Source organism: Cyprinus carpio, chromosome A6, assembly GCF_018340385.1.
Source record: "Cyprinus carpio isolate SPL01 chromosome A6, ASM1834038v1, whole genome shotgun sequence".
NCBI lineage: Eukaryota > Metazoa > Chordata > Actinopteri > Cypriniformes > Cyprinidae > Cyprinus > Cyprinus carpio.
The window spans coordinates 6,044,407-6,068,378 of record NC_056577.1 but is presented as its reverse complement, the minus strand read 5'-3'; the positions used below and the strand labels follow the sequence as shown (position 1 = coordinate 6,068,378).

The 23,972-nt window shown below is 36.3% G+C and overlaps 1 protein-coding gene and 1 pseudogene across 1 annotated transcript; both read right to left on the bottom strand.

Moving 5' to 3' along the window:
* Positions 1-19,199: 19,199 nt before the first annotated feature.
* On the bottom strand, positions 19,200-21,200 carry LOC109064548 (annotated as a pseudogene).
* On the bottom strand, positions 21,066-23,369 carry LOC109079920. Its single transcript, XM_042759178.1, has 8 exons — positions 23,141-23,369; positions 22,140-22,210; positions 21,876-22,052; positions 21,724-21,785; positions 21,555-21,641; positions 21,426-21,467; positions 21,181-21,357; positions 21,066-21,101 (listed from the first exon to the last, which is right to left on the bottom strand). The coding sequence occupies exons 1-8, from the start codon at positions 23,296-23,298 to the stop codon at positions 21,066-21,068; spliced, it is 810 nt and encodes a 269-aa protein (XP_042615112.1). The 5' UTR covers positions 23,299-23,369.
* Positions 23,370-23,972: the final 603 nt, after the last annotated feature.

Here is a 23,972-nt window from a genome sequence, read left to right as displayed (position 1 = left end):
TGGTGTTGGTCCACTGTGTTTTATCAAGGGCAGGGTCAATGCAGCTAGCTATCAGGAGATTTTGGAGCACTTCATGCTTCCATCTGCTGAAAAGCTTTATGGAGATGAAGATTTCGCTTTTTCAGCACGACCTGGCACCTGCTCACAGTGCCAAAACCACTGGTAAATGGTTTACTGACCATGGTATTACTGTGCTCAATTGGCCTGCCAACTCTCCTGACCTGAACCCCATAGAGAATCTGTGGGATATTGTGAAGAGAAAGTTGAGAGACGCAAGACCCAACACTCTGGAAGAGCTTAAGGCCGCTATCGAAGCATCCTGGGCCTCCATAACACCTCAGCAGTGCCACAGGCTGATTGCCTCCATGCCACGCCGCATTGAAGCAGTCATTTCTGCAAAAGGATTCCCGACCAAGTATTGAATGCATAACTGAACATAATTATATGAAGGTTGACTTTTTTTGTATTAAAAACACTTTTATTGGTCGGATGAAATATGCTAATTGTTTGAGATAGGAATTTTGGGTTTTCATGAGCTGTATGCCAAAATCATCAGTATTTAAAACAATAAAAGACCTGAAATATTTCAGTTGGTGTACAATGAATCTAAAATATATGAAAGTTAAATTTTTATCATTACATTATGGAAAATAATGAACTTTTATCACAATATGCTAATTTTTTGAGAAGGACCTGTATATATATATATATATATATATATATATATATTATATATATATATATATATATATATATATTACTAGAGGGTGCAGGACATTATAGTTCATGTAAGTGAGGATAGCAAAATAAATTAAACTGTGACATATTATACACAAAAATTCTTCATACAGTGGACTACCAGTAAAATTTATACAAATTTGGGACCAAAATTTATTCAGACACTTTGACCTGACCATGTTTTGCCTAAGTGTTATCTGACATTCTCAAAATGAATTTGTTCTGACACAATTTATCTCTGAGTTTGTCTTATTTGATTACCATTTTCTAAAGAATGAACTGGGATAATATGTGAAATGTTGAAGGTGTCTGAATAAATTTTGGTTTGACTGTATCTTTATTTGTATTTCAAAGATTAACTCAAGTCAACTCAAGGTTTGGAACAACATGAGCTTAAATAAACCTATTTTTCATTTTTGAGTGAATTATCCCTGTAATAATAATTATAATATTAATACATTTTCATAATAATAATTCTGCCAAGTATAATAGAGCTTTACTTTAAGTTTATGGTGTTCAAAGGTTGACAAGCACTGTGATGCCTTAATATGGAATTAGGTTGAAATACAGTCACATAGAGATTGTAGAGCAATGCTTTTTTGATTCTTGAAAGGTACATTAGGTGCTTTAGAATATTTGTGAATCAAAATAAGTCTGTACCACTTGAGTGTCTTGCACATTAATTTTCAGAAGCTTCTGGACTTTGAGACGGTTTTACCAATCATCTTCAACAGCCATGATAAAGCTACTCATGTGAAACACTTTCGACTTCTTCAATGAATGAAAAAAAGCAAATCAAGGTTTTTGAATGACATTTTCTGATGACTTAGATTATTCATGTAAATCACAGTGAGTCACAAATTCTTTCTTTCTTCCTCGAAAATAGATTTTGCCCAAATATAACATTATTTTATCACAGGCGACACATAGTACAGGAATATAAAAAGGATGTATAACATAGTTTTCTGGAGAAGAGCAACAAGTTCATACAGGTTCGCAACAACATGAGGAATGAACTTTTTGGGGTTTTTGAATGAACTAATACTTTAAAATAATGGGCTTTTCTAAAAAAAAAAAAAAAAAAAAGGAACATTTGGTGCAGTCAAATGAAGCTCAGTTTAATTTGCAGCAAACAGGAACTGGGAGAAAAAGCTCCTGGGTATTTTGAGGAGGAGGGTTCTGAGTAAATGTGTACAGATGACGCCTCATTAGCTTCTAGCGCTGCACAGCGGTTCCTCTTTAAAACGACATTACTGTGAATGTGCCCTACTGTAAATTAGTCGTTTAAGGCCTGCATGTTGCTATGAGTCCTAACTGCACCAGGGTGAGCTTTTGCCAACTCTTTTCTACATTAGTTTCCATGGAGATTGGTACTCCATTCAAGTGATTCTTTTTATTTGTGAATTACAATTGATGTTCTATATAATGACGTTGTATACATCTAAATTTAGAAGCGACATGGTTTCTTTGAAAAAAACCATTTCGTAATGCAGTCCGAACTAATCAATAGAAAAGATTTGCAAGCACTTTTCCTGTCAGCAGTCTCTTTCATGGCCGCAAATATACTTCATAACTCCTAACAAAAGACCTCAAAGAGCCGCTATAGTATTATGAGTCTGCATGTGTCCTCTGAACTGTCTTGTGTCTCAGTTCCTGGAATACAACCAAGGACAGTTCAGTATGAGGCCACTCTACACGCCGGCCCAGAGCTGTGAGGAGGTCGATACAGACACTCTCATGTCACTTCTGGGACCCAACTCATCAGTGGTAATAGAGAGACACAGTGATCACCTACATTTTAGAGGCCTTGCTTCCAGTTGTTGGTTTCCCATTTTCCTCATAGGCATTTCAAAAGATGTTCAATCAATAGTTTTATAAAGGCCGGGATCGACACACCAAGCCGACGGTTGGCCATCGGTATTCTGTTAGTGAACCAGTCACTGCCCGAGAACTAAAGCAAAAGTGATGAAAACAAGCAAGTACATGAAGGCGGCACAACCAGAAGGCTGTTCTAATGTTACATGATCTTACCCTAATTTCATAACAACATGAGCCTCTTAACATGAAGAAAGGGGTCATATGATGCTGCTAAAAAGAACATTATTTTGTGTATTTGGTGTAATGAAATGTTTTTATGCGGTGAGCAGCAGCGGGCGGCTTGAGAATGGTGCGGCAGGCGGATTCTACGAAAGAGCGTACCTTGGTCTTGCAGCAACCACATGTGACGACCCTGGGCTGGACGCCGCTTCGTCCACTGTGAAAGCCGATTCGGCGATCCACAGTGCAAAGTTGATATATTTCCTCAGCGACCAGCATGGATCAGCTCCAGGCATGACGAAGCGGATATCGCCCTCTTTTGGAAGACCAAACTAAGTAGTTTCGCTTTCACAGTGAAACACACAGCGTCTAAACAACATGCCGGCAGCGGCAACAACAATACTTCAATGCGAATAAAAGGTACGCCTTCTTTCTTTGCGTGAACATCTGGGCGGCTTTATGCAAATCTTCCCACATACTGAGGTAGAGATGTGGGGGCATGTTAGAACGAGACGTTTCAGGGGGGCGTGGACGAGTCTTAACTTTTATAAAGAATATCTCTTTGGATTTGAGACTTTAGTCTTTGCAACTTCACAGATCTTCTTTATTCACCAAGAGCTTGTAACACTCCAAAGAGAAAGAAAAATTTGAAATCGCATCATATGACCCCTTTAAAAATGATAAGCAGGCACTGCTTTATTTACATTTCGCATACACTCAAAAAATAAATTTGATGCTGTTCACATTATTTAAACTATTCATTTTGTTTTAACACCGTATATCAGGTTTGTCATTGAAACATGACTGCATCTTGTTAAACTGACTTGAAATGGTTGCTTTTTGGCTTAAATAGATGTTTTCATTTTGAAAGAACATGTTTCAATCAAGTAGATCAAAATAAGTTTTATACTACCCATCATGCTTTGCACAGGACTGGATATGGGGAGAGAAAATTTTGAAATAAAGTGTTTTATGCATTTTTTAGGAAAATGTGATAATGAGACATTTTCATGTCCAACGCTCTATTATGTGGGCATTTTAAAAGACTTTCTATTGGTTTATTGAGTTACCATTGTGGTGAAGTGTGGAGCTTGTGGTTGGATTGAGGACCTGCTTAAAAAAAAAAGTCTAAAATACTTTAATTAAAAAAGTGACTCCAATAATAATGCTAGTGCATGATGCACACATAGTACCATCCTTAAACTGCCAACAACTAACATCACATGTGTAAAGAAAAGTTATTTCTTACTTGCTAATATTTTTATAACACTTTGGCTGAACTGACAGTGGTTCTACATAATGTAAACATATTATCTCTACTCAGATATTTCATGTAGGATTAACTTAGGAAAACAGTAAACTCAACTAAAAGTATACATGTTTGAATAACATGGTACAAACATGTGGAACCACGGTCCATGTTCAGCCAAAGAGTCACTTTTTTTTTTTTTTTTTTTTTTTTTTTTTTGAGTGTATCTCGTATATCCTTGTTTCGGTTTTTCATTTTGAATGACAAATGTACTATTGATAGCTGCTGATACAGATCGCTAATTAATCTCATGCAGACGCAGACCACACGTATTAGTTTGTAGTCGGCTGTAGTTTGTGCAGTGTGTTCATGCACTGCTTTTTGGTTTGCAAATATTTAGTACATCTGAAGTGTTATTCAGATCCACTGGATCGATTGAGGTGTTTACATAAAGGCTTTTCAATCCAATTAGTCTGATTATCAGTCTGATTACTAACGGATTTGGATGCATGAAAAATGTAACTACTGTGGCTTTTACAGAAGCAAATGTAATTGCTTAACCACTATGGAGCTCTTGGAAGGTTTGTATTGAAATGTTCACACTTTTCCAATATAGCTGAAATTGCACACTCTCTGAGTACATTCGATGAGGAACAAACTTCACAACCATTAAAAAAAAGTATGTTCTTTATTGTGTGAATGTGTGTGCAGATGCACACTTTGAAATCAAAAATCATAGAGTTTTTTTTTTTTTTTTTTTTTTACCTACTATAGAGTAGGAAAAATGGCACATTTGGATGCAGATAATCTTTATGGAACCTTTACATTTTGAATACTGTTGTGCACTGTTGCACTTTGCTTAAAATAATTGGTTATTATTATTTTTATTCTTTCGTTTTGAAGTTGGCTCATTGTAAAGAGTTACTCTGTGAAAGAACGGACAGTAAGAGGCATCAGTGGCCAGAGGGACTAGAGCAGTTTGGACAGTCGGATAATTAACTCCTTATCCAGTGGCTTCTCGGCACAAAAGAGAACTCTTCTTTCTCTTTATGAGTCACTCTCTTTCTCTCTCACTCACTCTCTGATTGATCAGTTGCTCTATGAATGTGGCAAGTTAAGCAATGGAAAATAAATCTGTTCGGCACTGAAATGTGAACTTAACCGCCTCTTTTTACCTTCTGTCTCCTTCATTTGAGCCCCCCGTTGCATTTTTTTTTTCTCTTTTTTTTTTTTTTTCATCGAAAGCCAGGTGTTTGCTTGACACTGATATCATATTTTTTTTTTTTCTCCTGAATGCATGCAGAATACCTCCACCTGTCCCCACTGACCCATCAAAACACACACATGCTCACTTCCTGCCCACCTGACCTGTGGTGCACATGTACACGCAAACGAATCTGTCCCCTGTCAATACAAATCTGATTTTCCAGAGAGAAAAAGGGCCTCCAGCAGGAATTAGCCACCCTCCAGTGAGCTCAATAGAGTCTTAATTAAAGGGCCAGTCATCTAAAATGACCATGCTGTGCCTACAAATTAAAATGCCACTCTCTCTACTGCCTCTCTGTTTCTGATGGCTGTCAGCAGAGCGAGCCAGAGGAGAGATGTGACCAGGTCCACAGTCCTCCACAGTCACAATCCTCTGTCTAACACCATAGGGTTTTGAAAAATAAGTTGTTTTATCCAGATGTGTTGATATTTAGCTGTGGTAAAAGTAAGGTTTTAGAAATAGGAGAATTCTAAAATGAATTCTGAAGAAATCTACATAAAAATGATTTATATTATATTAAAACACATAAAACCCACTACTGTTGGAATCAATAGGATTTTATTACTTTTATTCAGCAAGGTTGCATCCAATTGATCTGAAGTTACGGTAAAGACTTTTACATAAAAAAGAGGTTTCCACACCAATATTAAGCAGCACAAACTTTTTCAACATTAGTAGCAATAAGCAATGTTTCCTGAGTTAAATCAGCATATTAGAATGATTTCTGAAGGATCATGTGACACTGAAGCTTGGAGTGATAATGCTGAAAATTCTGCTTTGCCATCACAAATAAATTACATTTTAAAATATATTCAAATAGAGAACTGTTGTTTTAAATTGTAAATATATTTCACATTAATAAAGTGTTTTATTTTTCAAATTCTCAAATTACACAGCCTTGGTGAGCATAAGAGACTTCTTCTTCAAAAAACAATCACCTTCCCTTATCTCAGGATGAGTGTACTTCAGTAACAAGTCACTTGACGGAAAAGCCCTATGTCTCAGCTCATAGCCATATTTCTTACTCTAAGCATCGCCACAAAAACAGTAGACGCTGCTTTTCATTAGCAGTGTGTAATCTCGAATACCTTTAAATGCCTCAAATGCTATGTATTTTTAATTTTTATGTATTTTATGGTGTGCCCAAATTAATTTTCGTTTCAAAGTGCATCTCTTTTTGTAGCCAATACACAGCATAAAATGTATCTGTGTCTTTGACATTGAGTTGTATGTTCCTGTCCTCTATAAGGTCCTGTATACATGACTGCTCCTTTCTGCCTCAGAGAGATATGGGAAGATATGATGAGTCTTTCCACAGGTGCCCTCTACTTTGTTTTGCTAGGTTGTCATAAATTGTACTGAAAGTGCCAACTGGCCAGTAAACAGAGGTTATTTAAAAATCAGGAGGGGAATCGATACTGCTGTCTTTTTTCATTCTTCTCTCCACTCCTCCTCTCTGTCTCGCTCTCTGATGTGCCTGCATTTCCATAGACACTTGCACACATACGCACACATGCTCACAAACACAAGGTCGCTGGCTAGAGGCTTCATAGCGCAAGGACACACTGTATGAGCTGAATGGTGATGCTTTGTCGTGCAGGTTCTTCGGACAGTGCGGCTCTTCTGAATGGCTCTGTTTCAAAACCTAGCATGCTGCCTTGCTGTCTAGGTGGGCAGATACTTTTTGAAGGTCCAACCATTTTGAAATGTGAAGAACAAATGAAAACTTAATATTTTTTGAGGCATGTTGTTAAAAAAATGCTTCAGGAATGCAATGTAACGTTTTTGAAGGTGCAATCTCTTTACATCCACTGACATAACACATATCCACTGTCTGAGTTTGTTATCCAACAGCAGTTTCGCTCTCGTGATCGATGGACAGACAGAACTTGCAGTATTTTTTTTTTTTTTATTATTGTAGAGTAACCTCTTATATGTATAAATATCAAGAACATTTTAAACCCTTTAGCACCCCATGCAGTGCATCAAAACTAACCCTGCATATCAATGTTCATATTATCCATCCTAAATAGTATTTGAGATTGGAATAAGTGTGTCCCAAAGCATAGTATGTTGAAAAGAATATGCCAAAAGTCCCCGATCGGTCTACTAATTCAGATCAATTTTTGAAGTGAGGATCCATGCACACTCTAATGGCTAATAATGCCCACAATACATTGTACTTTGGTGAAGGATTCGGTTCAAAACTACAAACTCAAATAAAAAGCATTTTTAAAACTACAAACATGGCAGATATGTGCAACCGATGGTTAACTAGAGAGGTTTAGATAAAGGAGTTTGAGTTACTGATAATCAACATTTAACCTGGTAAAAATTCACTTTACATGAATAGAATGTGTTAGCATGTTTAGCAAGACAAAAAATACACAAAAAATTGTGTTTAAATGGATAATCTCACTTCCTTAATAAAAAAAAAAAAAAAAAAAAAAAAGCCTGATGATTTACTCACGCCCATGTCATCCAAGATGTTCATGTCTTTCTTTGTTCAGTATAAAATAAATTATTTTATTTATTTATTTTTATTATTATTATTACTTTTTTTTTTTTTGTTGAGGAAAACATTCCGGGATTTTTCGCCATATAGTGGACTTCAATGGGGATCAAGGGGTTGAAGGTCCAAATTGCACTTTCAGTGCAGCTTCAAAAGGTTCTGCACAATCCCAGCTGAGGAATAGGGGTCTTTTCTAGCGAAACGATCTATCGTTTTCTTTTCTAATAAATAAATAAATAAATAAATAAATAAATATATACTTTTAACCACAAATGCTCATCTTGCACTAGCTCTGCCATGCGCTCATTGCGCATATGCGCTCATTTATGTTTCTGAGCGCGCACAAGTAAGCGAGAGAAAGCATGTCCATTTTGTGTGAGAGTGAAGAGAATCCACCTGTGAGGGAAGAGAAATTAATGGAGAAATCTATGACTTCACACGTTACGTAATCACGTTGGAAAGGTCACATGTGGTTCTTCATCTGTGTGCTGTGTAGCCCTTTGAAGCTGCATTGAAACTTTGGACCTTTGAAGTCCAGAAAAATCCTGGAATGTTTTCATTAAAAACCGTTATTTCTTTGTGATTGAAGAAAGAAAGACATGAACATCTTGGATGACATGGGGGTGAGTAAAATATCAGGAAATTTTTATTTTGGAAGTGAACTAATCCTTTAATACAGGGTTTTCCAAAGTGGGATTCGCGAACCCCTGGTGGTTTGTGAGGGAATTGCAGGGGGTTCGTGAGTTGGTACATGGTTAGAGTGACCACCCGTCCCCTTTGCGTTGTAGGCCTACCGCACAGCATTTTCACCCCTTGTCCCGCACGTCACATATTCAGAAAATGCCCCGCATTTTCATCAGTCTGTTGATTTTTATTTGTCATATTAAGAAAACGTGCATACATTATTTTGCCTTTTTAAAAAAGCTTTTTATTTATCCTTTTTGCGGCGTAGTTTTTGCACAAATGACATGCGGAGCTCATCAAGTGATCTAGCACCACCGACGGAAATGGTTGAGCGCACACAGAAAAACATGACATTCTCCATTAATTTCTCTTCATTCACAGGTGGATTCTCTTCACTCTCACACAAAACGGACATGCTTTCTCTCGCTTACTTGTGCGCGCTCAGAAACATAAATGAGCGCATATGACAACGGATGTAAATCATTATTTACATAGCATAACTGTAGTAAATGTATCTATCTCACACATGTCCCACATTGTCCCGCAAAATAACATCTACTGTCCTGCAACAGATCTATTGCCAGGTGGTCAACCTATACATGGTATGCCTACGAGTGTATACCATTAGTGAATTAATAAAATAAATTATAAAATAAAAAATAAGAAGAATGAAATTAAAAAGTTTTTGCAAAGAAATGTTACAGATTTATATAAATGTCATATAAATATAAAATCTTAACTGTATAAAAAATAATCTTTTGGGAAACCCTTTATTAATATATATATATATATATATATATATATATATATATATATATATATATATATATATATATATATATATATATATTGTGGAAAAATGTTATTCATCATAAATTACAGTAATATGAATTTTTATAATTTGCTGAGTGTAATAATAGCAATAGTTATGTAAATATTACTGCAACTTTAAAACTGATACATATATATATATGTATATATATAAGTTTTTGAAACATATTCTTTAAAAACTAAGGGGGTACTTCAAGTAAATAATTTAGGTCAAAGGGGTTTGGCTGACAAAAAAGTTTGAAAACCCCTGCTTTAATAGAATACTTTTTTTTTCAGAATTGAATGTATATTCGGTGTATGGAGTTCACAGTGCATTGTGGGATTACCGTATTTGCGAAGTATACAGTATGTGACATGCTGCATAGATTTTGGATAAAAAAAAAAAAAAATGTCTTAGAAGGCAGCATAATCATGATGCCTGTTCTTTGGAACAGCCGTTATAATGGGAGTGCACAAGTGATGTCTAAAAATACTGGCTAGATTGAAAGATCACTAGGTTTTGGAACAGAGTATGTTTTATTTATCCGATCAATCAGTTTTTCTACAGACCTACAAACTACAATACTTCATTTACAGCTCAGACAAGTCTGACTTTAATGAATAATACTCAAGAATATCTTCCTATATCATATGACCTTAGCACATTTGCGATGCCTCTGACCACACTGAAGGTAAACAACAGGAGAGCATGGAACATTAGATTTGTCAGTGAAAGGTCAAATTCATGTAATTTCAGATCTTAATTGTTGTTTTTTGTTTGAAAAACACACAAAAAAAATTGCACTGCATTACCCTTTTATGAGTAGAGGGAATAACTCTTAATGTTTAATGTCTTAGGGGCTCATGGAGCAAGATCTTCGTGACTGGGATGCAACAAAAAATGACTGATAGAAACTTAAATGCTCAAAACAAGGTTATGTGTTCCTGGTACTTGCTTCTAAACGCCTACGAAGAAAAGTGTGTATAGAGAGTGCAGGAGGAGAGGATAGAGATGTTTGCGCAAACAGAAGACAACTTGATCCACCAAACACTATGACAACAGCATGTACAGCATCAACTGCTTTACAAATTCATGGAAGATGAAACCAAGTACACTTTGTGAATTTTCGATATATTACATGTACCGTTCTAAATATCTTATTACCATTCACCCTCAAACACACACAGAGACACACACACACACACACGCACACACGCACACACACACACACACACACACACACACACACACACACACACATGCACACACACACACACGCGCACACACACACACTCTCTCATCATGCTGATGTAACTTATTGAATTACAGGGGAGGTGGGTAACAATTTCCTGTTTCAACTGGGTAACTGGGCCACTGTGGAGATTGAGGTTATGACCTCCTCATAATGTTTGTTGACAGATATGATAGCATTTTAAAATGGCACGGAAGGCAGTGAAGGTCTATATATCGAAAACCTGACAAAACCTGGTAAACAGAGAGGCGAATGTGGCAGAGAACCCATGATTGACTGACTGAATGAGTCCTGAAGGACAGAGAGCTTTGTGAATGGTAAAGACGACTTAATAGTGTCTCCCATCTAAAGTTTTAATGGTAAAGTTTTAAGTAATGCATGTATCCTGCATGGTCAAGTAATACTGAATAGATGCTGTTCCATGTGAGAAATGTGTTTGTCTAAAAAACCTTGGATAATTGTATAGTGTAGATTTGTTGAGATGAATGTTAAATAGTTCATGGTAAATATTTCACTTCTTAGGACTCAACACACAATTTCCCTTGTATTTGCCTCACATTGCAGGACTGTTAATGGTAAAGGACACTTTTAATGTCTGAATGGTATGAAATGTTGAAATAGGCTGTTTTGCACTAGTACATGAATTTGTTTAATCATCTAATCACAAATATAACTGTTATACATTATATATATATATAGTGTATTATACTCAAGAGAAGGTTTCTCTAGCTGTTGGTTGACCTGATGTTTCTTCATGAATTGGATGGCAACACTGCTAAAATCCTGGCCATTTGCTTTATATCATCATGCGGTTTCCATTTTTGACATACCATCTGATCACAGTAACCGTGTGTCTCACTCTCTGCTGTTTTTAATTCTGCTTCACTTCACACAAATCAAGCGAAGGTTTCAGCACATCTCACATGTGGAAACATAATTAAACCCTTTTCTTGCTGATTAGTGAAAATATTACATTAGTAACAGCGTAAGCTCACTTGAGTCTGGAGTATATGTCGACCAAACTGGAGACAGAAGTGCAAGAATAAAAGTTTATGTACCAAGAAATATTGAAAGTGGGCCTTCAGAATGAAGGCTGACTTTGATATTGACAAATTTGATAAATGTTGTCATAAATGTCTGACAGCGTTGATAAAAAGTAAGAGCTGTGAAGCCTTATAAAGGAGTTTTATTTTTAAATGTATTAAAATGTGTGTGTGTGTGTGTGTGTGTGTGTGTGTGTGTGCATGCATATATCATATATATGTGTATGTATGCATATATGTATATGTACATATCATAAGATAATAAAGTGCACAAACAATTTGAAATACTATCAGTTCATCAAAGGGTTGTAATAAATATACTTCACCTGCATATGTTTATGTCATCTCATGAGGACTGTTTAGAGAGCATTTGATGTGGCTGAACAATTGAAATTTTACACTTTATAGCTCTATACTTTTTTGTCACTTTTTTTTTTAAAAAAAATTTCTGTGAGGACAATAATTATAGCTTTGATGCTTAGTGAGGATATTGTGCATCTGAGTGATATGAAGCTGATCTCATCAGTTACACCAACAATTGCTAATTATTTCTATCACTGTTAAATACGGCAAGCTGAAACAGAATGCATTTAATGCATTTAATAAGTTTCCATAATTTCAATCCATACTCATACTGAGGTCATGGCACATGATGTTTTTTTTTTTTTTTTTTTTGCTAATGTAATAATAATAATAAAAAAAAAAAAAATCTAAAACTGAGACCCAGTTTTTAAGCCTTTTGTCCAAACAAACCACTGTAAAAACATTTCAAAGTAAGACACTGACATTTTTTGCTTGCCAAAGAGTATCGACTATAAATATAGACTATTAAGTGGCACTATAGAGGCACAACTCATTACACGTCTGATGGTTTTGCAACCGCACCAGCAGTTTGTGTGCAACCAGGTAAGTGTTTCTTTAATGCTATGGACTGTGACTGAAACTTGTAGCATTAAAAATGCATCTGAGAAATGACAACACAATTTTTTCTTCTCTTCAGAGAGGCCACCACACAGTCTGTCAATACAGTCTACCAGCATGGTAAAAATAGAACAGGAAATGGGAACAGGGAGTATGAGAGAGCTTATGAAACTTGTATTTTTACAAAAAAAATATAGACGAAAAAGTCAGGTAACATTAGGTTTGCACATTAGATGCTCTTTTACATTATTCATTTGCAGGGTAAAAAATCTCCTGTGTATTTTGAGTTGAGACATGGTCCATGTTGGAACCCATTTGCAGCTTTTAGAAAATACAGATGTGACATTAGAAACAGCTCCATGACCTGACTGGAGCGGTTATCCAGTCGAGCAAGACAGGGAATGGAGGTACTAGATGCTTATCTGTCAGCCATTGCAAAAGCACATTTCTGTTTGATAAAGTTAACCTGATGGGATTTTAAAAGTTGCAAGTGGAAGACAGAGTAGGAGTGAGGTTTTTTTTAGAAAAGATAAGGGAAGAAGTAAGAGGAGAAATGAGAAGTTGAAAACACTGTTCTTTGTCACTCTTTGACCATCATTTGTCCCTTGACGAATCCTCATGAATTTCTAAGTTCTTTTTAGAATGGTGTTTTTTAACTGGTGAATCATTTGCGTTTCCCATTCAGCAGGAAATGATGCTAAATGCAAACTGAACTATGCAATTGTACGTAGCAAACTTATGGAGCCCCTAACATGATATTTAAAGAAAAAATATCCTACAATCTTCCCATGCATACACAGAAACATGCTTATACTTTAGCATTAACATTTTATGTATATAGAGGTTTCATATGCACATGAAAAAGTTTCCATTGTTTCTCTGCAAATTTCACTTTACAGGCTCTGAACAAGATAACTAGCAATTTATTCATTAGTTGAAGCCAAATTATGGACAACAGACATCCTTTCATCCGCAGAAACCACATCAATTTCAATAAGGGTTTTAAAATGCAGATGGAAAACATGATTTGTGCTGATTGCAATTTAATTTGTCTGATGAATTAACAATGCTGACAACAATTGCACAAAATTTTGGGTCACACTGTGATATCCAATATAAAGTCTGACACACAGTGTCGGAAAACCAGACTGAACCAAACCAAAACAAGTACCAGAAATCAATACAGTGATCAGTAGACCTTAATCAGTTAAGATGCCATATTGAACTTAACGCAGATGTAAACAAGGCCGTGAAGACTAGGCTTAAAGTCTTTACACTGGTATGCACTGTATAAAGGTCCTAGATCATGTAATTTTCACAACTCACAACTTCCAAATCTGTCTGCTGAAAGTTTTATTTATTTATTTTTTTTCTTCTAGTAAGACGTTTCATCAGCTGAACAACTGATATGTTGTTAAACAACATCCATTAAACATACTGTACTTCTATCCCTCACAGCCTTGTTTTCATTCCTGTCAAAAATTACAAAAATAACTTATTTGATATCCAAACCCTGTTGAAAAGATTGTCTTGGTCTAGCATAAGTTTCCATACTAGTTTGTGTGACCAGCCATGATGAAACACCAGCTCAAAAACTCTAGACATGGAAAAATGGTTCTTGATAATAAGAGGAATCTTTGTTGAATCAGGTACAGTATAAGGAACCTTTGTTTGAAGAGTTTGAAACAGAAGTCAAACTCTTTCACCACCATTTATTCCACTGCTATTGTTTCCGAGGATTCTTGTAGATGAACTTTTCTCCCTCTGAAAACAGCAGCGTTTAATGAAGGGGGAAACAGTGGTCTATCCCTTGACTCTGTCTTGGCATGGCTCCGATACTGACACATAGAGCGGGTCATCATTCTTAAGTGTGTTTAGGTTAAGGTCTAGACTGGCCCCGTCGCTGTGATTTATGGGAGGTTGAACATTTACACCTTGGCTTTCCCTTACTGTCTGCCCGGACCATTCATCATGGCCGCCATATAATGAATGGACTTGTTCAGTCTTGTGGCCTTAACAAGACACTGGAGTCCAGAGAGTTCAGTAAAATAAGATTACAACTGTGGTCAAGGAAGAGAAAAGCAGAGCGACTCCCTCTGGATTTGAGCCTGGTGTGGTTGAAGGTAAGGTGGCTTGTACAAGTAACCACAGGAGCATTCGTTTTCCACAAACTGTCTGATTCTACTGTAGTCAGACGCGGAACTGGGAAAAAGAGTATCTCTATTAAATCACTGTGGATGATGTTGTATACACATGTAAAGAGCTCTGGCTAACCTCACCAGAATTCCTTGGCTAAGGCCTAATCAATACTTCTGAATTATGCGGTAGAAGATCCAGCTCTTGTTGTTCTATTCTCTGCTGTGCTCCTCAGTCCTGACAGAATCCAGAATTTTCATGTGAAAAGATTTAAAATTCAAAGATTTATAGAGTCTCATACTAAACAGAGTATGGCCTGTTGTTTTTCATTTTTCCCCAGCACTTTTGGTTAAATGAATCCTGTGTGACTCTTTGGAAATCATAATTAAGTTTTGATTTTGTATTTATATGGTAGTTCAGATCAGTGTTTTGATTTCTGAGAACATTTCTTTATATACAGTATATATATATATATATATATATATATATATATATATATATATATATATATATATATATATACACACTGTATAATACACATTGTGCATATAGTATGCTTGTGGAATGATAGATAGATAGATAGATAGATAGATAGATAGATAGATAGATAGATAGATAGATAGATAGATAGATAGATAGATAGATAGATAGATAGATAGATAGATAGATAGATAGATCGATCTTGTCTGACATTGTCCAAAATGTTCCTGAACAGTACCACTGCGCTGCACATGAACATGTCCCTGTTCCATTTCATATCAGTTTGTTACCTGACAAAGGTTTTTTCTATGCATCTAAAACACTCGCACTCTCTGTGCGACATGCACGTACACACACAAAAACACACACTCAAAGAGCTTTTCAACGCACTTCTCCATTGAGGTGACTCGAGAACCTTTACAGAAATGAAGCCATCTCCAGTGACATCTTACATATCACTGTTATTAAAAGGCTCACGAAAGCTTTTTTTTTTGAGCGCTGACTCTTTCTCTGTCCCTCTCCCACTCTCTCCCTTTCAAATTCTCTAATAGCTTTTTTCAAGGCATAGACCATGCACAATTCATCAGAATCCAAAGAGGACTGGATGAGAGGCTGGTGACAGGTGAGTGTTGCTGGGCTCAGCAGCTGTACAGTGGCTTTCAGCTGAGAGAAAGCAAGAGGTAAACCATCGGAATGACAACTTCTGATAGAAATGTGTCATGTCAGTTAAACATCTAGCATTTTGAATGCCACCACTGTACATCTAATATATACGAGGGAGGACAGCAAAATCAAAGTGTTTTACATAAGAGAAAAGACATTTTCCTTTCTTTTAGGTTAATCTGTTGAAAAGCATGTTTGAAAGATATTGAATTCCTTATAACATACACTCAGTAAAAAAAAAAAAAAAAAAAAATTATATATATATATATATATATATATATATATATATATATATATATATATATATATATATATATATATATATATATATATATATATACATACATTTAGGGGTACAGCAGCTTGTCACCATTGCAGTACTTTCTAAAAGATACTAATATGTACCCTTTAGGGACAAATAATGTACAAAGATGTACATTTTGAAGCTTGACAAACTGCTGTAACAGTTTCATTCTCATTTGGCTTCCGGTGTAAAAATACAGATGACCAATCAAGGTCAAGAATAGCACCAAAACAAATTTTAAAAAATGCAGTGGATCATTTATGTTCCAGTTGTGGCAAAAAAAAAAAAAAAAAAAAAATAACAGAATTGCAAAAGTAAGTTTGTGTTATAGTTTATGTTTATTGAAGGGTTCTTAAAGGGATAGTTCACCCAAAAATGAAGATTTAAATCATTTGTTCCAAACCTCTATGACTTGCTGGAAAAGTCAAAATGAGACTGAATGTGATTTTTAAGTAAAATTAAATATCACATTGTTTTCCCACTAAACCACACTGTGAAAAATATTGAAGTATTAAATATAACAATGATTATTATTATACATTTTAGAAGAAAATATTATTATTTTCTAGTCTATTTAAACATTTTACATTTAATTCAGTGTGTTACTTGCCATTTCTTTGTAACTGTTTGGGACATTTACTAGCAATATCTGAGTGAAAATTATGGAAGCTTGTTTCTGCAATAGGATTATTTTATTTATATTTATGTATGTTTGTATATATATATATATATAGAGAGAGAGAGAGAGAGAGAGAGAGAGAGAGAGAGAGAGAGAGAGGTAATTGAGGTTTTTTTTTATCTCACTTTTTATTTATTTTTTCTCTCTCACAATTTTGAGTTTATATTTTGCAACTCACCATTCACAGAACCATGAGGTAGGAAACAAGTCAGAATTTTGAGATAAAAAGTTGCAATTCCCAATTTGTAAGTATGTATTTACTTATTTATTTACTTACTTATTTTATTATTATTATTATTATTTTTTTTTTTTTTTTATGTGCTTCAATAAAACATTTTTTAAAGTACATTCTAAACTTGCTTTAGAACCTTTAGAGTAAGTTACAATGTTCTGACATTTCATTGAATTCACTCACTTTCCATAAAATGATTTTCTTTTGTGTTTCTTAAAAGAAAGTAATACTGCTTTGGAACAACTTAAGGGTGAACAAATTATACATTTTTGAGTGAACTATTTCTTCAAATGGTTGAAATTGCAATTGCAATAAATCTGAATGCTAACTTTCTTCAGGAATTATACACCTACAGTATTTGCTTCAGAAAGAGTTCATAATCCGAGCATTGCTGGATCACTTAAACATAGCAATACTGAAAATGTCACAGTCCAGTGTTTACTTCTCTGTCATTTAACCTCCTAATGGTTTGCTTATAGTGGTCTCTGTCCTCTTTAGAATAGGGGGAGATGGTTTAACAACAACAAAATTACACACAGCAGCTATCTCAGTGTATTTTCACCCAGTGCATTTTCACCCTTTAAGTCATCCTTCTGGTTCATTACAGAGATAGACTTTACGTAACCTCTGAGCCTGTGAACTCCTGCTGAGGCCAGTTGGATCTCCTCCATCTTTGGCTTCCTTCCTTCACCATTACACCCCCAGTGGAGGGCATTCAGAATCCCACCGTTCACCTTCATTTGCTACTTTCTAACATTCTGTCCATTCCAGTAATGAGGGTGTACTTTACTTATGTATGTGTTTATCTGAGAACTCATCCCATTCATAATACATGGGGCAGTGCACCCCTGTAGACAACATAACTGCAAAGTCCTCTTTGTATCCCTCTTCTCCTATTTTAGCCTGCTTGCCCCCATGTCATGGGAGGACCAGTGTGGTTTGATCTGGCCGGTCTTCAGCCGTTTGACCTCTTTTTACATAATAAGGCACGGGACTCATGCCAGATCTAAACAGATAGTCTGCAAACTCATCTGCTTGGCTTCATCTTTTATTTGACTTCATCAGTGTGTGCTGAGCCATAATTATCTCATTGATTCTTGACAAAGTATGCCCTACAGAATCACCTGCAATTTGGTCTGACAAAAGCAAAATTTAGAACAAATATGTCATTTCATTTGATCCTCTTCATTCTATCCATTCATCCATCCATCCATCCATCCATATTATGTAACCTAAGAGAAACAAGAATATTTGAAAGAAAAACACATGTTCTGAACAAATACACTGTAAACATTATTTTTCCAAGTAGTAAATAAAACAAAGATTATTGGAGTATGATTAAAACAAAATACTATTTCAGTTTTTCCACTTTATATTTTCAATGAGCTACTTGCTGTTTCTTTGTAATTATTATTATTATTATTATTATTATTATTGAATTTGCTAACCATGGGCCTGTTGCACAAAAGTAGGATAAGGGATTAAGCCAGGATATCTTGGTGATCCTGGCTCAATTGATCCCTAATCCGGTTGCACTAAAGCTGGATAGGGGGCAGGAGGATATGTTATGGTATAAATTACCATGGAGATTTATTCTGTGGAGCTAGCCTGCTCCAGACCAGGCTAAATTCCAGGATCTATTTAATCTCATTCCTAATGTCAGTCAGCAGTCGCCACAAATGGAAACCAATAGTTATTTCGCTGCTCACTATACATTGTTATCACATATAACTAGACCCACTGTCATTATTTAAACTTTTGTGATCATTAATTTCAATTATTTTGGATAAATAATGATTTTTAGATGATGTTGCTATCATTAGATAATTTACAGTTTCCCATAGACTATATATAAAATGATAGAATATTAGGGCCACAGAGAGAAAAAAAAGACAAGTCATAATATTGTAACCAGTTGTTTTTAAAGGAGGACAGTTGTTAAAATGACAGATGTGGGGCATTTCGTAAAATTGTACTTCAGTATGGTTTCATAAAGAAAGACATGCTGATGTGCCAGAATATGAAGTATCACATTGTCATAACTATCAAAACTGTAAAAAGAATATGTTGCTTTTCTGCAGAAAGAACCAGCCTCATAAATTTATGACTTTATCCTTTTTCCTCAGTGGGGCCCTAGTACACTGTCATATAAACAAATACACATTCCATATGAATATAAAAACACAATGTGTAACATTATGTTCCTTTATTGAATAAGGACAAAACAAAGCAGGTTAACTATCAGCTCCTTTCGAAACTGAAGTCACAGTGACTCTACAAGATGGAAAGCACAGAATCAAAGCATATTATACAAAATGATACATACACATTCAAAGGTCTGTATATAACACACCCTGCATGTCTGCACACATCAACTGAACAGACAAATGAATGGATGCAGTAGCCTCCCTGCAGCCTTGTATTACACACAGTATACCGCACAAACATCATAAGAGGCCAAATTCGTCAAAAAACCAACCCAAAAAAAACCCTATTTCCTCTGCCACAGCAGGACATTTTTTACCTAAATTGAAAGCACACATACTAACTAAAATAATTCAACACATATTGGTCCCTCAGCAGCCGACCACTGTCGTCATCAGGGAAGATTGCCGGATTGTCCCAGTCCATGGCTGGTGGCACTCTGGGGGCCCTCTCCTTCCTCAGGCAGGCCACATTGTGGAGGACAGCACAAGCCACAGTAATATCACATGCCCTAACAGGGTTGACCCTTAATTTGTGAAGGCAGTGAAAGCGTGCCTTCAGGAGGCCAAAGGTCATTTCAAGTCTGGCCCTGGTCCTGGCATGGGCATGGTTGTAGGCCTGCTGTGCTTCCTGGGGGTCTGTGAAAGGTGTCAGGAGAAAAGGCTGGCAGCCATACCCCCTGTCTCCCAGCAACACACCAGAGAATTCACCTGTCAACACAAAATCTCATCATTACTACCTCATAAACACAGTGATATTCTTGACACAGCCATGATGGTTATAAATAGGGGTTGTGTGGCTTACCTTGTGATAGGCACTGATAGATTTCAGAGGCCCGAAAGATTCTGGAGTCATGGACTGAGCCAGGCCATTTTGCCACAACATTGCTGATCACACAGTCAGCATTGCAGACCATCTGAAATCATAAGATGAGGAATATTACACCAATCAATGCACATCATTGGCAATGCAGAGTGTTCGTCAATGGACAATATCAAAAAGTTATGTTCACCTGAACATTAATGCTGTGAAAGGATTTCCTATTCACAAAATCGGCCTCATGGGCACCTGAGGGGGCTTTTATCCTTATGTGTGTGCAGTCCACTGCACCAATGACATTGGGGAAACCTGTCACACAAAGTAATGAGTATCCTACTATGTGTTAACAGTTGTCCTGTAATTTGTAGATCCTCTTACCTGCAATCCTATAGAACTCCTCTTTCATGTCACAGAGTCTTCTGTGGCCAGGGAAGGAGATGAAGACATCTGCTAATGCTTTGATAGCCAGACACACACTCCTTATTGTGCGGCAAATTGTGGCCTTGTTCAGCTGTTCTGCATCCCCCACTGAGTACAGGAAGGCTCCACTAGCAAAAGAGCGCAAGGCCACACAAACCATTTGCTCCACACTCAGTGCATGGCTCCGTGCAGTGCGGTGCTTAATCCTGGGACCCAGTAGTCTGCATAGATTACCTGATGCCATCTGCAGAAAACCTGTATCTTTCATATAGATGGTCATCAGGGAAGGCCAGTGGGTCCAACCGGTCCCTGAAGACCCTTTCTCGCCTGAAGGCTCTCCTCAGCACAAGTGCTTCTTCATCCACCACATCTCGCAATAATGGGCATGCCATTGTCAGAGCAGGAAGGAACACACAATTTTGGGCCTTCATATAGGCTAGTGGCCACACCTGGTGCTGGGGGGGTGGGCAAAAGAGGCCGGTGCCTTATAACGATGACTTGGTTGTACTGATTGCTGTGAAAATAAAAAAATACCTTAGAAAGATGCCACCGTCCTGTGTGCTCACAATAAGAGCTCATATGTCATGGCTCACTTGACTTTACGAGAATATACCTAATTTTTATTTTGAGCTGTGTCATCTTCTTGGAGCTGGGGGAGGAAAGAAAAATAATGATTAATACATTTGTGTTACAGTTAGCATACAGTGTACATTGAAGGCATATCTCACCTCCCTCTCAAGTTTTTTTTTTATTTCAAGGTCCAGTTTCCTAATTGTCCTCTTTTTTATTTCGGACTCCAGTGCAAGATTTTCTCTCTTTTTCTTCTTGTACTGAATGTCTATGTCTGCCAGTTCTATTTGGCACCGGAGGTGGTTGCCATACAACTTTCTGATAGCTTGTGAGCTCTGTGAACACAATACAATTAGCGCAGCTGGAATTTGGCAGGATGTGGTGTCCTTTTATTAATACGCACTATGTTGCCAGGCTGGTTTTCCCACTGTATAGCATCTGGGTCCTGTAAAAGAAATTACATTTTTTGATTTTGATGAGGACTCTTCACCATTGTAGAGTAAATAGTACTTTCACGGTCTTAACATGATACCTCATGCCTTCTGGAATCCACAGAGATGGTCTCCTCCTCATCATCGTCTCCATCATGTGCTGTTGCTGCTGCACTGGGGCTTTCACCCTATCACATTTAATCGGATTCATATTGAAGCTAGTAGACAAGACATGCCAGGCCTACAGTATGCCTTTGATGGAGTACTCACTGGATCAGCATCGTCTGGTGCTTGTGCTGGTGGCTCTAACAGGAACACAGTGCTGCCAGACACTGCAAGGCAATAGGTAAACCAAAGTCAGACAGTCCAAATTGATTCCCTATGAATGTGGTTGTATTCCATGTAGAGATGGAAGGACATACCTTGAATGAAGCGGGTGGCATCTAGGGAGGAACCTATGCTCGTCTCTTTACCCCCAGGGATCCCCTCTAAGACGGGCCTGCCTTTATTTAGCTCCAAGGCCATGTCCTCTGCTGGGGTAAGGTCAGCCTTTGGTGACCCACCAATCGTGCCTTGTCTGTGGGTATTCTTTTTCACTGCTAAAACAGTACAGACAATGTGTGAGCAGGCACCTTCTGGGTACAATATATGCTTGTGCTTTGTTAAATATTAGTCAGGGACCATACCATTCTGCAGAATGTTCTTGTATTTGATTTTGACCTGCTGCCATGTCCGTTTTGGCCCGTTCATGTTTAATCTACATCACACGCACACACACACACACACACATTCTTTATCACAAGAACATTTAATGGAGTCACACTGACAAAAATGACTTGGTATTTTTGTATTGTTTTCAGTAAAAAAAAAAAAAATAAAAATATAAAAAAAAAAAACACTAAAGATGTATTTTCTTGATTTTCTAAATGACCTAGCAAAATAAGTATAGGTTTAGACCAAAAATATAAACTTCAAGTAAATGTGTGCTTAAAACAAGCAAAAAAAATTTAAATATCTATCAATATAATAAGAAAAATTCTCTTGAAATAAGTTTACTTTTTCCATAAACACTTACTTTTAGAAAAGTTCTCTTGTTTCACTGGCAGAGTTTTTTGCTTATTTTCCTAGGTTATTTTGCTCTAGAAAATATTTAAGATTTTTTTTAGATATTTTTTTTGACTGAAAACAAGACAAAAATACTAAGAAAGAAAGACATTTTTGCAGTGCAGTGAGCAACCGACCTTGGGTCCTTTGAAAGGCGCTATATAAATTAAAGTGATTATTATTATAGCTCATCTATGTATTCAAGAAAATTTTATTTATATAGCACTTTTCACAATTGTTTCATTCTGTCAAAGCTGCTTTACATTAATAAAAGCAGGGGAAACACAAAAAAAACGGTGGACAACATAATAAGCAGAGTACAACGGCTAAGATTAAACCGTACTGAGCGTAGTAATGTAAAATAATAATGTAAGGCTTTAATAATAATAATATATCATAGCTTTATACAGTGTGATGGAGTTACGTTACACAATTTCACTCATATATGCAGTGCATTTCAATAAAAAATTTAACCGTTTCATAATTACAGTACAACTGCGTTTTTGGAGATGTGAATTAAATATTTGATTTGTAATTGTGATGTTTCAGCAGAGCGGTGAGTGTGTAATTGTGCACTACTTACGCATTCAGGCGGTCTGCAATACTTTTCCACGCTTTTTCTCTTTGCTTTATCACTGTGGCGGTGTTGCCTTTCTTCTTAATTATATCTTTTACCTCCTCGTATGCCTCCATGAGGATTTGTGCTTCCGACGGGGAAAAGTACGCGGCTCTAGTTGCCATGGTAAATCAGTTAATCTGTGATCTGTGGCGGGGTCTATTTGAGTGAGCCGTGAGCGCGTACCTATCCAGGATTGGTTTTCACCTGGCTTAATGAATCCGTGTCTGCTCATCCTGGCTTGGTCTTTGTGCAACCAATTAAGCCTGGATGCACATGTTTTGGCTTTATTGAGCTCAGCTGAGTCATTTATCCCGGATGTCTTAATTCTACTTTTGTGCAACAGGCCCCATGTCTGAGTAAAAAAAAAATGTTTCTACACCAATTTGTTTTCAGTGTTGGTTAATAATAATAATAATAATAATAATAATAATAATAATAATAATAATAATAATAATAATAATAATAATGATGATAATAATGTTTTCTTCTTATTATTTTTTATTGTTATTATAGAATGTAAATACGGTCACACAGTATTGTTCTATTATTATCCAAAATATTATTCAAATTCTTTAAAATGCATATCGTATTATCTCTTTTATCACTGAGAAGTATAATAATATGTTGGAAAATAATAGATAAAAAAAATTCTTTGTTGATTGATTGATTGATTGATATTTTTTATTCTCAACTCAAGTATTTTGTGTATTTAGAGGTGGAGGTCATGTATTTATTGACTAATTAGAAAACTTTAACAACAAACTTTGAATAAACTTTAATTAAAGCTGAGTCTCTG

Coding starts and splice junctions, on each gene's coding strand:
- LOC109079920 (XM_042759178.1), bottom strand. CDS start 23,298: ATGGCAACTAGAGCCGCGTACTTTTCCCCGTCGGAAGCACAAATCCTC. Junction 22,211..23,140: donor ATTGCAGACCGCCTGAATGC/GTAAGTAGTGCA, acceptor CGTGTGATGTAG/ATTAAACATGAACGGGCCAA. Junction 21,102..21,180: donor AAAAAAAACTTGAGAGGGAG/GTGAGATATGCC, acceptor TTCCTCCCCCAG/CTCCAAGAAGATGACACAGC.